We start from the raw sequence: 10448 nt of genomic DNA, 5'->3' as shown, positions 1-10448 counted from the left end.
GGTGAGAGATACCAGGAGTGGGGAGGGCTGGTTTCTATGTCCCCCCCAGTGTTTCCTACGGCTCCTGTCGGTGCTGCAGAGAGGTGGTGACGGGGTCCAGGGACGCTCACCCTCCTGCGTGGTTTGTAGAGGCTCCCGCATAACACATGGTGCATCACGGCATCTTCCTTATCCCTCCTGCTCCTCACGGTGTCGATGACCTGCAGATCCAGACATGCGCCGCTGCCGCTTTCCCTCCTGTGAGGGAGACACGGGCAGAGCTCTCAGCGCCCCCCGCTGGGGCAGGCGGGGCAGAGCCAGAGCGCGGGCGTCGCACGGTCAGTCTGCCAGCGCCAAGGTAGTGGGTGATTTCTGTGCGCCTCCGGGCTAGAGCCATCACAGCGCATGGCCTGGGGCATCAGCAGAGCTCGCTGGATCTCCACGCTCTGAGCTCCCTGCACACTGCTCTCCAGCGCCCCCTCTGGCCAGTGCTCAGAGTTCGGCTCCGCCCTTCCGCAGGGAGAAAGCAGGTGTGCGTTTGTGTGCCGGGGTGCGCACCTGTTGTGTGTGCCTGTGCACACAGCCAGGGGCACGTCCCGGCTCCTACACACTCAGGGACAGGGCTCCTCGTAGCCTGGACACACAGCCCAGAGAGAAGCAATTCCCTGAGTCACGGGTACCTAGCGCAGCTCTGCCAAGGCCAGCCGACAGCTGGCCCCATGCGCCAGCTCCTCGCCCTCTCTGCCACCACCCAGCCTGCCCCGTCCCTCGCAGTGCAGGGAGCAGTCCCCGCTGCTGTCCCCCCAGCCCCACCCCTCCCCGCCTCCCCCCATGCAGACGGGGGGCCAGAGAGCGACACTGCTCTGATGAACCTTGTCAGAGCCCAACCTTGCTCCAGCTGGAGCCCTGCTTCTCCCGTGCTCCCCATACCTCCCCAGTCGCCCCTCATCCCCCTGCCCCACACCTCTCCCATAGCCCCACTGAACACATCTCCCCCTGCCCCTTGTCTCGGCCCCTTTTCCAGGGAAAGATCCATCCCCACCGAGGAGTGGAGAGGAGCCGGGAAGGGAGTGGAGTGGGGGGGAGAACGTGGGGGAGGTGTGCGAGGAGCCGCGGGGGCGTAGCAAATATCAGCGCTGGCTGACAGTGTGAACGCACCGTCTACACTGCCTCAAAACACCCTGGGAATTCACACGCCAAAAACGTTGTTAGCTTAGAGACGCTCCCATTTCCTACCCTTGCAGCGCACTGAACCACCCGGAAGTCACCAGTTACGGCAGCTTCACCCGTACCAACCTCGGCTCACGGGCCTGACCCCCAACCACACTCACTCGCTGCCAACGTATGGCAGCGGCCATGGGACACAGCGACTGCCCACAAGCGCAGGAGAAACCCAGCCAGAACTCCAGCCCCCCTTCTCCCTGTACCACTAACGATGTGTCGGCAGGTGGGGTGCGGGAGGGAGCTAGCTGGCAGTGGAGCAGAGCAGACAGAGCGTGTGTGAGCCCTGGGGTTTTCGAGGGCGGAGGTGTCGGAGCAGTACGCGGGGCCCTGCAGTACGCGATGCAGTGAAGAGAACGACCAATCCCAACGCATGGCCTGCAGTCACCGCAGCACTCAATGCCCCAGAGGCGGCTGCAGATCTGCCACCCTGGGGCAGGACACGGCAGCCGCAGCCTGGACTGTTTGCAGGCGCATGGGAGGTTAGGGGGGGCTCCATTCCTCCCAGCAGCCACCGCTCTGCAGAGCCGGGGGCGGGAGGACCGGGAACTCCCAGGGCAGCACATAGCCCGGCCGGGGGCAGCGCACTCACAGGAGGTTTGTGACCGACGACTCCGACATGGAGGTCCTGCTGGGCATGGAGGGCAGCGTGAGCCTCGAGGCGGAGAGCACGTGACCACCCTAAAGGGAGCAAGAGACCAGAGCAGCGTCAAAGTCCCCGCCCGCGCTCAGGCAGCCCCCCCGCAGAGCCGAGATGGGAGGTACCAGGGTTCTGCTGGCACCTTGTGTCCCTCGCCAGCCACCGAGCCGCCAGCTACCCTCTGCTGGCACCGCCTGCCCCTCGACCCGACCTGGGGGCTGGGCAGAGCTGGCTGCCAGGAGCAATTGCTAGGTGCCCTCAGAGATATTTGGCAGTTTGTGTCTTTTACTACTGATGGGCCACTCAGGGGCAGTGCCTGGGGGCCCCGGCTTGGGGGGGGCAGCACTCGGGGGGGCCCAGCCGGGAGGGGGCAGCGCCCAGGGGTGGATAGCCGGGGGGAGGGGGCAGCGCTTGGGGGGCCCGGCCGGGAGGGGGGGCAGCACTCGGGGAGTCCCACTGGCCCCGCTTTCTACCCCTGGCCCCAGGCTCGCAGGGGCTCCCAGCTGTCCCTAGGGGACCTGCTCTGGCCCGACAAGCTGTGACTGCCACGGCCCTGGCGGGGGTGGGCTGCCAGCACGGGAGGACTGGCTGGCCTGGGAGCCGGGGCAGAGCTGGTCCCTGTGCTGGTGGGGAAGTGCCCCCAGCAGGGTCGGTTCATCCAGGAGAGCTGCAGGGGTCAGGCCCCGCCGTTCCCCAGCGGAGCGGCGATCTAGCTGCCGCCAGGCAGGGCGTGCGGTAGCTGCTGGGGGCTGCGCCGGTACCTGATCCACAAAGCTGATGGCATCGCGGATATTCAGCTTGCAGTAAACATCCCAGATTTCGTCTTTGAGCCGATAGGCCGATTTCCGCATCAGGAGCTGGCTCAGGTACCTCTTGTCGAACTGCTCCCATCTGGCACAAGAGGGAGGAAGAGGTGGTGAGCTCCCGTGTGCAGGACGGCAGCCCCCTCGCCCCGGCGCACCTGGGATCCCAGCCGAAGGGGCAGGTTAACAAGGCGTCTCCTCTAACGTTCTGCCACATTCCCTGGAGACAGGTCCAGCAGCAATCGAGCGGCGATTCCCAGTGGCGTGGGGGCGAGACTATTCCATGGGGGTGGGGCGAGGGCAGCCCCGGCAGTCGCTGGCACGAGGAAGCAGCTATGCAGCCGCTGGGGGAGGAAGATCTGGCCACTAGCGCACGAAGCTGGCCAGGAGCGGCCCCACTGTGCTGAGAGAACCACGGCTCCATATGGCAGCCAGGGGGCCGAGGGGCGGGAGGGCAGAGAGAGCATCCTGTGGGAGGGGGCGGGCGGCAGGAGGGGACCCCGCAGGGACTGCGGCGGGTGGGCGAGTGGGGCAGGGCAGGCTCTCCCGACCTGGAACCCCCCCCAATCAGGAAATGGACTCAGGGCTGTGGTGCCTCATGGGAGCTGTAGCTCCAGAACCCTCGTGCCCCACGTCATCCAGGGGGCTCGTGCCTGGCTGGACTCCACCTGCCATGGAGCCTCGTGGTCTCTCCCCGTGCCCAAGCGCCACGGCACATCGTGGACTCTCACAGAGCATGGCAGAGGCCCAAGACTGGCATGAGGGTGCACGCCATACGCTTTCTAAAAATATGTTTAGAAGTGTGACTAGGATGTAACTGGAATATGCTTCATGCCAAAGGTCTCTTGTAAGGTATCATTACAAAGTTTATAATCTACTGAATGTGGTCATCCTATTTGTATAAATGTACCACTCGTGTATCTGAAACTAGAAATATGAAATAGAACTCTGAGGGCCTATTGTAATGATGCAAAGCGTGGGCCATTAATGGTGGTTTAGACTCTTGATGGCTCCCATTGACTAGGACGAGTGACTGTAAGTGGCTGTTTACCTGCACACCTGTCTGTACCTGTGGGCCAGCCTGTGGGTAATGAAAAATGGGGTCTTACAGTGACATGTGACCATGTCACCTGACACTGGAATCCGTCTTAAACCTGGTGCTTTTCCATTTAGAAGGGGGGTGGGGACCCAGAGAGACAAAGGATTCCCGCCTTGTGTCAAAGCTATAAAAGGGGGTGGAGCAGGACAAGGGGGTTCCAGTCATGAGAAAACCCCTAGTTTCCACCTAAGATGCCTGCTGGAACTAACAAGGACTGTACCGGGGAAAGGATTGGGCCCAGACTAGGAAGGAATCTAGTCTGTGAAAGAAGCTTATTGGAACATCTCTGAGGGAGAGATATTACCCGTAATCAGTTTCTTAATGTATTAGGCTTAGACTTGCGTGTTTTGTTTTATTTTGCTTGGTAATTTACTTTGTTCTGTCTGATATTACTTGGAACCGTTTAAATCCTACTTTTTATACTTCATAAAATCACTTTTGTTTATTAGTAAACCCAGAGTAAGTGATTAATACCTGGGGGAGCAAACAGCTGTGCATCTCTCTCTATCAGGGTTATAGAGAACGAACAATGTATGAGTTTACCCTGTATATGCTTTATACAGAGTAAAACGGATTTATTTGGGGTTTGGATCCCATTGGGAGCTGGGTGTCTGGGTGCTGGAGACAGGTGACCTGCTGAGCAGTTTTTGGTTAAAGCCTGAAGCTTTGGGGGCGTAGACCTGACGCTGGGTCTGTGCTGCAGCCGGCTAGCGTGTCTGGTTTAACAAGGCAGGGCTCTGGAGTCCCAAGCTGGCAGGGAAAACGGGCTCAGAGGCACTTTCAGCACATCAGGTGACAGTCCCAAGGGGGGTCTCTGTGACTGAACCCATCACAACTGGCCCTTCCCACCGGCCGGGCCTGGCGCTGAGCAGGGGCTGAGAGAGGAGGGCACCATGGATTTAAAAGTGTGCTGAGCAAGCCCATCTTGCATCTTCCTGGCCCCAAGGTCACAGTGCAAGAAGCCGGGAGGTATGGGCGGGTGTCAGGGTTGGGTGGGCAGGGTTGAGGCTGGGACCACGGTGGGTGGAGAGATGAGGAAGTTGGGAGTTGGGGCGGGGAGAGAAGGTGGTTGGAGCTGGGGTGATGAAGAGGTCGGGACTAGGGCAGGGTGGGTAGAGAGGCAGTTCGGGGTCAGGTTCAGAGCGGATGGGCAGATGAGGGGGTCGGTGTTGGGGTGGGGATGGGTGGGACGATGAGGGTGTCAGAGGTTGGAGCAGGGGTGGGGTGGTCGGGGCGATGAGGGTGTCGGGATGGGGGTGGGGAGTTGAGGTTGGCAGGCGTTGGGGTGGGGGTGGTTGGGGGGGATGAGGGTGTCACGGTTGTGTGGGGAGAGGAGGAGGTTGGTGTGGGGGTGGGCAGAGTGATGAAGAGGTCGGGGCTAGGGCGGGGTGGGCAGAGAGGCAGTTCGGGGTCAGGTTCAGAGGGATGGGGAGATGAGGGGGTTGGGTGACATGCCACATGAGGGGGCCGGGGTTGGAGGGGGCGAGCCCCCCCCAGGCAGGCGCTGTTGGCTCTTGGGATGCGATCGCAGGGACCGGAAGGCCCGAGACCTGCTGGGCTGCACTGTTCCCCTCAGTCCCAGGGAGCAGGGCCGTGGCGGGGCCCTGGGGCAGAGAGCAGCACTGGGCCGGCCTGCCTCCCACCAGCCTCACGTTGCCCCTCTCAAGCCTGCAGAGCGAGGGGTCCCCACTCAGTGCCCCACAACTGGCACGTTGCCATGTGCATGGGCCCAGGGAACACACAGGGCCAGAGCGCGACGGGGGAGGCAGCCGTGGCGGGGGGGGCAGGAGCGGGCGAGGGGGGGCAGAGGCCTCCAGCACACGTGGGCACTCACCTGTCTCGCCAGTAACGGTAACCGTGGTGACCGACTACATCCTCCACTGCTGCCAGAATGTGGTCAAAGGCCTTGGAAAGAGAAAACACAGTGAGTGAGTGCTGGGGGGGGGTCCGAACTGGCGCCCCATCCCTGCTGGAAACTGCCCCTGCCAAAAGGAGAGCTGGGGCAGGCCCGTGGCACGCAGGGCTGGGGAGACGCCGGCCATCCCGGCTTGGCCCCACTACCTACGTGCTCATGCAGTTCCTCGTTCAGCGTCGGCTTGTGATGGTCGCTCCGCTTCACCTTCAGCCACTTCACCAGCGGCTTGATGGTCAGACCCTGAAACGGCAGAGCAAAGCTCCGTGGGCACCGAGCCAGCCCCAATTCCCCCCAGCCTGGGCGGCATCTACCCTGGGCCTTTGCCACTCCGCTCTCCCCTCCTCTGAGCGCTTCCCTGGGGGAGCCCGCCGAGCCATCCGCCCAAGTACACAGGCAGACGGGGCTGCTGGGCCAAGATGCAGCACAAGAAAGGAGGTGCTGCCCCGAGGCCTTGGCACCAGGAGACACGTGCCTACAGCGTACCAGGGCCTCGATGCCTCTCGCACGCCGGTGTCAATCAGAAGTGGCTCCGGTGCCATCCAAGTGACACTGGGGGCAGGGAGAGGAGAATTGGGCCGTATGGCGGGGCAGAGACCTCAGTATGGGCTGATGTGCTGAGCTCCTTCAGAAGCTGCCTGCTATAAGCAAAGCTGACAGATGCCTGGTTTCTCGGGCAGGGACGAAGCCCTTGTTAGAGCGGCTGCTGGAGCAGAGCAGGGGAGGGGACGCTTGGGACCGGCAGCCCCCAGCCAGGCGGTTAGCTACCAGCCGGCGCGGTGAACCACCCAGTCATTCAAAATCCCGGAGAAGTGCAGAGGAAGCAGAGACCAGGGCACAATGCTCGAGGCAAGGGAAGGGGAAACCCCCGCATGGCTAGACATTTTGGAACAACACATGCTGGGGCTAAATCCACCCCTGGGGCAATTCCAGCAAAGGCAGCGGAGTCACACCGGGGTGGGCTTGACCCACTGACGTCAAGGCGATGGGGACCGGTCTCCGCAGGAATCACAGAACCGCGGCAGTGAGCAGCGCGGGTTTACAAAGCACACAAGTCTCGCCAGCCAGGCTCGGTTGCTGGCTTTGGGGCGGGGCTGTCGGAGTTCCGTACTCGTGTTTCACGAGAGCGAGTGAGAACGTGCCTCACTGAACGCTACCCGTACACCATCTCTATTGTCACGGCTAGGACAACCTGTGGCTGAAGATGTACAGCACCTGGCACTGTGGGGTCTAAGCTCAGACAACACTTAGGATGCAGCCTATGAATTCAGCACCAGAGGGCTTCCCCTCTGCCTTCCTCCAGGGGGCGGGAGGCTCCATCCTGCCCTGAGGCGGCTGGTTCTGCAGCATCTGTTGTATTGCATGCTGGAGAGCACCGGTGCCCCATGCCCGTGTCCAGAAGCAGAATGCAGCAGGGGGCTCCCGTCTCCCAGAGGGACTGGCCGCCAAGGACTGGCAGAGTAAAGACCTCCAGCCTCAGAAACTTGCCAGATTTCCAGAGATGCCTCAGCACCTGTCGAGGGGTGGGAGTCACCCCAGTCGGACCATGCGCCTGGCTCAGGGGAGGGACACAGCCTTGCGGACCCCAGCACTGAACACAGCAGCTCACAACAGCCTCTTCTGTGAGCTCCTTGGTCCTTGAGTCTCCGCAGTGCCAGCCCCTCAGGCTCACACATGACGGGGACAGCTAGGGCCCTGCCTGGAGGACATGGCAAACTCAAGAGGCAACAACCGCTGCGGTTCTGGGGCAGAAGAGAGGCTGCTCCCGGGTCCCTTCCTGCCTGGGCTGAGGCAGCAGCTTCTTTGCAGAGCTGACAGCCCGGGGGCTCCTCCAAGCCCCAGGGCCCGCGGGGGAGAGCCCTGAAGCTGGAGGATTTACCTGCCTTCCAAGGCTCTTTGGTGACTGTTCTAACAGGCCCGTCTCATTATCCATATGAAGGGCCAGTCTCCCTGTGGAGCCTGCTAAGATCTTGGGCTTAGCAACTTCCTGTGGCAGTGAGTTCCACAGGCCAATGGTGCACTGTGGGGAAGCGTTTAGCTCAGTTAGGGATTTGCGGCCATGCCGGTCCAATGCCCTTGCCCCTGTTCCCTGTGTGTGACACGGTGGGGAGCCAAGGCAGCAAGGGGGAGGCTACACCCACAAAGGCTGTTTCATCCCATCTACTTCTTGCCTAGCACAGAGTTTCTTCTGCCTGCCGCGTGCCCAGTCTCCTCAAGAGACGGGATCCCTGGGGGCAGGCGCTGCCTTTAACTGGAGGGGGAGCAGGTGGGCTGCCCCCGTGCGGCGTTCAGGAGACTGTAGGGCTCACACCCGGCCTGGCACCGCTGGGGGGGGCACAGGGCAGCCCAGGGCAGGGCACACCCAGCCTGGCACCGCTGGGGGGGGCACAGAGCAGCACACACCTGGCCTGGCACACCCGGGGCGGGCACAGAGCAGCGCAGGTCAGGGCACACCTGGCCTGGCACGGCCGGGGAGGGGCACAGAGCAGCCCAAGGCAGGGCACACCCGGCCTGGCACATCCGGCGGGCAGAGAGCAGCCCAGGGCAGGGCATACACACGGCCTGGCCAGGGACTTCGCCTCGCCAGCATTTTCGCGAGGTCACAGTGCCACCTAGTGGCCACGCCTGAGTCTCTGCCTGGGGACAGTGGGGGAGAAGCCCAGGGCCCATGTTGCTGTGTCTGCACGTGCAGGCGGATGGGCTCTGGTCTGGCCTGCTCACAACTAACCCAAACAACCTCACACGCGTGTGCCGGCGGCACCCGCCTGTGCTGCAGGGTCTGACACCCGACTCCAAGGCCCAGGCCTGAGCAGACCCACCCACAGCCGGAGAATGAGGGCCGCTCACTAGTACTCACGAGCAGCACAAGGGGAGGCACCGCTGGCACCGTGAGCACTGCTGCCCACCGACCGTCTGGGCGGACGGCGGGGCCCCGGGGCCTCGCCCTGCGCTGCACGGACCAGAGCCTGCGCAGGGAAAGCAGACGGGGCCCTGGCCAGCAGGGGGGCCGGGACTCACAGGTGCAGCTCTCCACTCCCCTCCTGCCCCCAGCTCTCTGCAGGCTCTGCCTGGCAGGGCCGTGTGGCCCGGAGCTGCCCTGAAGGGGCAGGGGCAGGAAGGGGCTCTGTCTGGCGGGGGGGGTCAGCACTTCCAGGGGGTAGCCTCCCCCCTCGCAGTCTCTGCCAACGTCCCCAGCAGCAAGAAATCCCCCTGGCGAATGTAGGGAGTCCTGCTGCTAATACTGGGGGGGAGGGGCGGCGGGGGGGCTAAGAAAACAGTCCCCCATTGGCAACCCTGCCTGGCAACCTTGGAGCAGCTTCTCCTTAGGCTGAACTGGGTGTAAGTGCCAGGCCTCAGGAGCAGAGCGAGGGGGGAAACACGGGGGGGGGGGGGGTCAGGCGCCAGCCAGCCAGCTCCCCCTTTAGCAGCCGAATGCCTTTTGCTCCCTCTCCTGCTGCCCCCTGGCTCTGCGCCCCAGGGCTAGTGCGTGTGCCCAGCCTGCGTGCCGGGACCAGCGAGAGGAGCCGGCTGGTGCCAGGCAGAGCAGGCGGGAGGGGAGCTCCCAGCCCCGTCTCTCTAAGGCATGTTTTGTCTAAGAGGGAGAAGCAGCTGCCCCACTCAGAGAACTGCTCTGGGCCCTGCGATGCCCCAGAGGGGGCAGGGCTGTCTGCCCATATCCCAGCAGCCCCCTGCTCCGGTCCTCGGAGTCCTGGAGTGCGACCTCCAGCCTCCTCCACCCCAGCCTCGTACCTCCCCATGAGCTGCCTCCGATGCCAGCCCCCTGCAGCCGGGCAGGAGCACCACAGCTAGCCCTGCTCTCCGGCACAGAGCCACCCTGGAGGTCTGGTGTGGTTGGGGACGGCCGGGCCCTGCCTTGCTGACCTGCACGAGGACGGTGAAGAAGACCACCACGATGGTCGTTGCCACGAAGTAGTCCTTGGCTCGCACTTTGTCTCCGTCCAGCAGGATGACCAGGGCAAAGGCGACGGCCCCCCGCAGGCCCCCGTACGACATCACCACCTGGTCGATGCGGTCCAGCGGCGTGAGGCGGAAGCGGTTGAGCACCCAGGTCTGGAGGATGACACCTAGGGGCGAAGGGGAGGGATGCGGATGAGGGCCTGGCCCGGGTGCGTGCTCTGCAGGATGCAGCCGGGGCCAGGGCTCTTACAAACCCTCTGCAAGCGCCCCCCGGTCCTATCCCTGGCAGATTGCCCCACATCCCGGGGACCTGACAGCCCCCAGCCAGGGGCTGAGAGCTGCAGACAGCACAGGACAGGAGAGCGACTGACCCACGGCCCGGAAGAGCAGGATGAAGAGCAGGGTGCCCAGCACCAGCGCCGTGTCCCACGCCCACTTGGAGGTGTCCACGGCGGAGATGCCCAGGAACATGAAGATGACGGTCTCGGAGCTGCTGGCCAGCGTTTTCATGGTGTACTTGACAGTGGTGCGGGATTTCCGGGAGATGTTGGCTTCCACATATTTCTTACAGCAGATCCCACAGAAGGTGACCCTAGAGGACGGCAAGAGCTCGGGATAGACACGGGCAGGGCCATGCTGCCCCTGGACACAGCTGCCCCCTCCCCACTCCCTTTGCACTGGCCGGCGAGTGCCAGGGGCCCTGGATGCTCACTGTGACGAAGTGGGACTGTTCTTAATGTTTCCTCTGAATACTGTGTAGGTGCCTCAGTTTCCCCTATGCATTTCTTAAGTCTCCAGTGTGCATAAATGTTGTATCCTAGCAACAAATGGCCAGGGCCCTTCCCCCCCCGTGCAAGGGAATTACTAAAGGTGAAC

General features: G+C 63.0%; 1 protein-coding gene across 1 annotated transcript in view; it reads right to left on the bottom strand.

Annotated features, from left to right (window-relative positions):
* Positions 1 to 10448, bottom strand: part of SLC9A5 (solute carrier family 9 member A5) — a 42272-nt gene that overhangs the window by 7762 nt on the left and 24062 nt on the right. The window contains exons 6-12 of the mRNA XM_029911808.1: positions 9944 to 10164; positions 9537 to 9739; positions 5808 to 5897; positions 5577 to 5647; positions 2602 to 2731; positions 1793 to 1881; positions 111 to 237 (exon numbers count right to left, since the gene is read on the bottom strand). Coding sequence (XP_029767668.1) covers positions 111 to 237; positions 1793 to 1881; positions 2602 to 2731; positions 5577 to 5647; positions 5808 to 5897; positions 9537 to 9739; positions 9944 to 10164 — 931 coding nt within the window. The remainder of the gene's footprint in view (positions 1 to 110; positions 238 to 1792; positions 1882 to 2601; positions 2732 to 5576; positions 5648 to 5807; positions 5898 to 9536; positions 9740 to 9943; positions 10165 to 10448) is intronic.

This window comes from Terrapene carolina, unplaced genomic scaffold, assembly GCF_002925995.2.
Source record: "Terrapene carolina triunguis isolate 2854851 unplaced genomic scaffold, T_m_triunguis-2.0 Scaffold130, whole genome shotgun sequence".
In the NCBI taxonomy this organism is placed as follows: domain Eukaryota; kingdom Metazoa; phylum Chordata; order Testudines; family Emydidae; genus Terrapene; species Terrapene triunguis.
The sequence above is the reverse complement of the archived record's forward strand: the minus strand, read 5'-3'. Positions and strand labels throughout refer to the sequence as shown.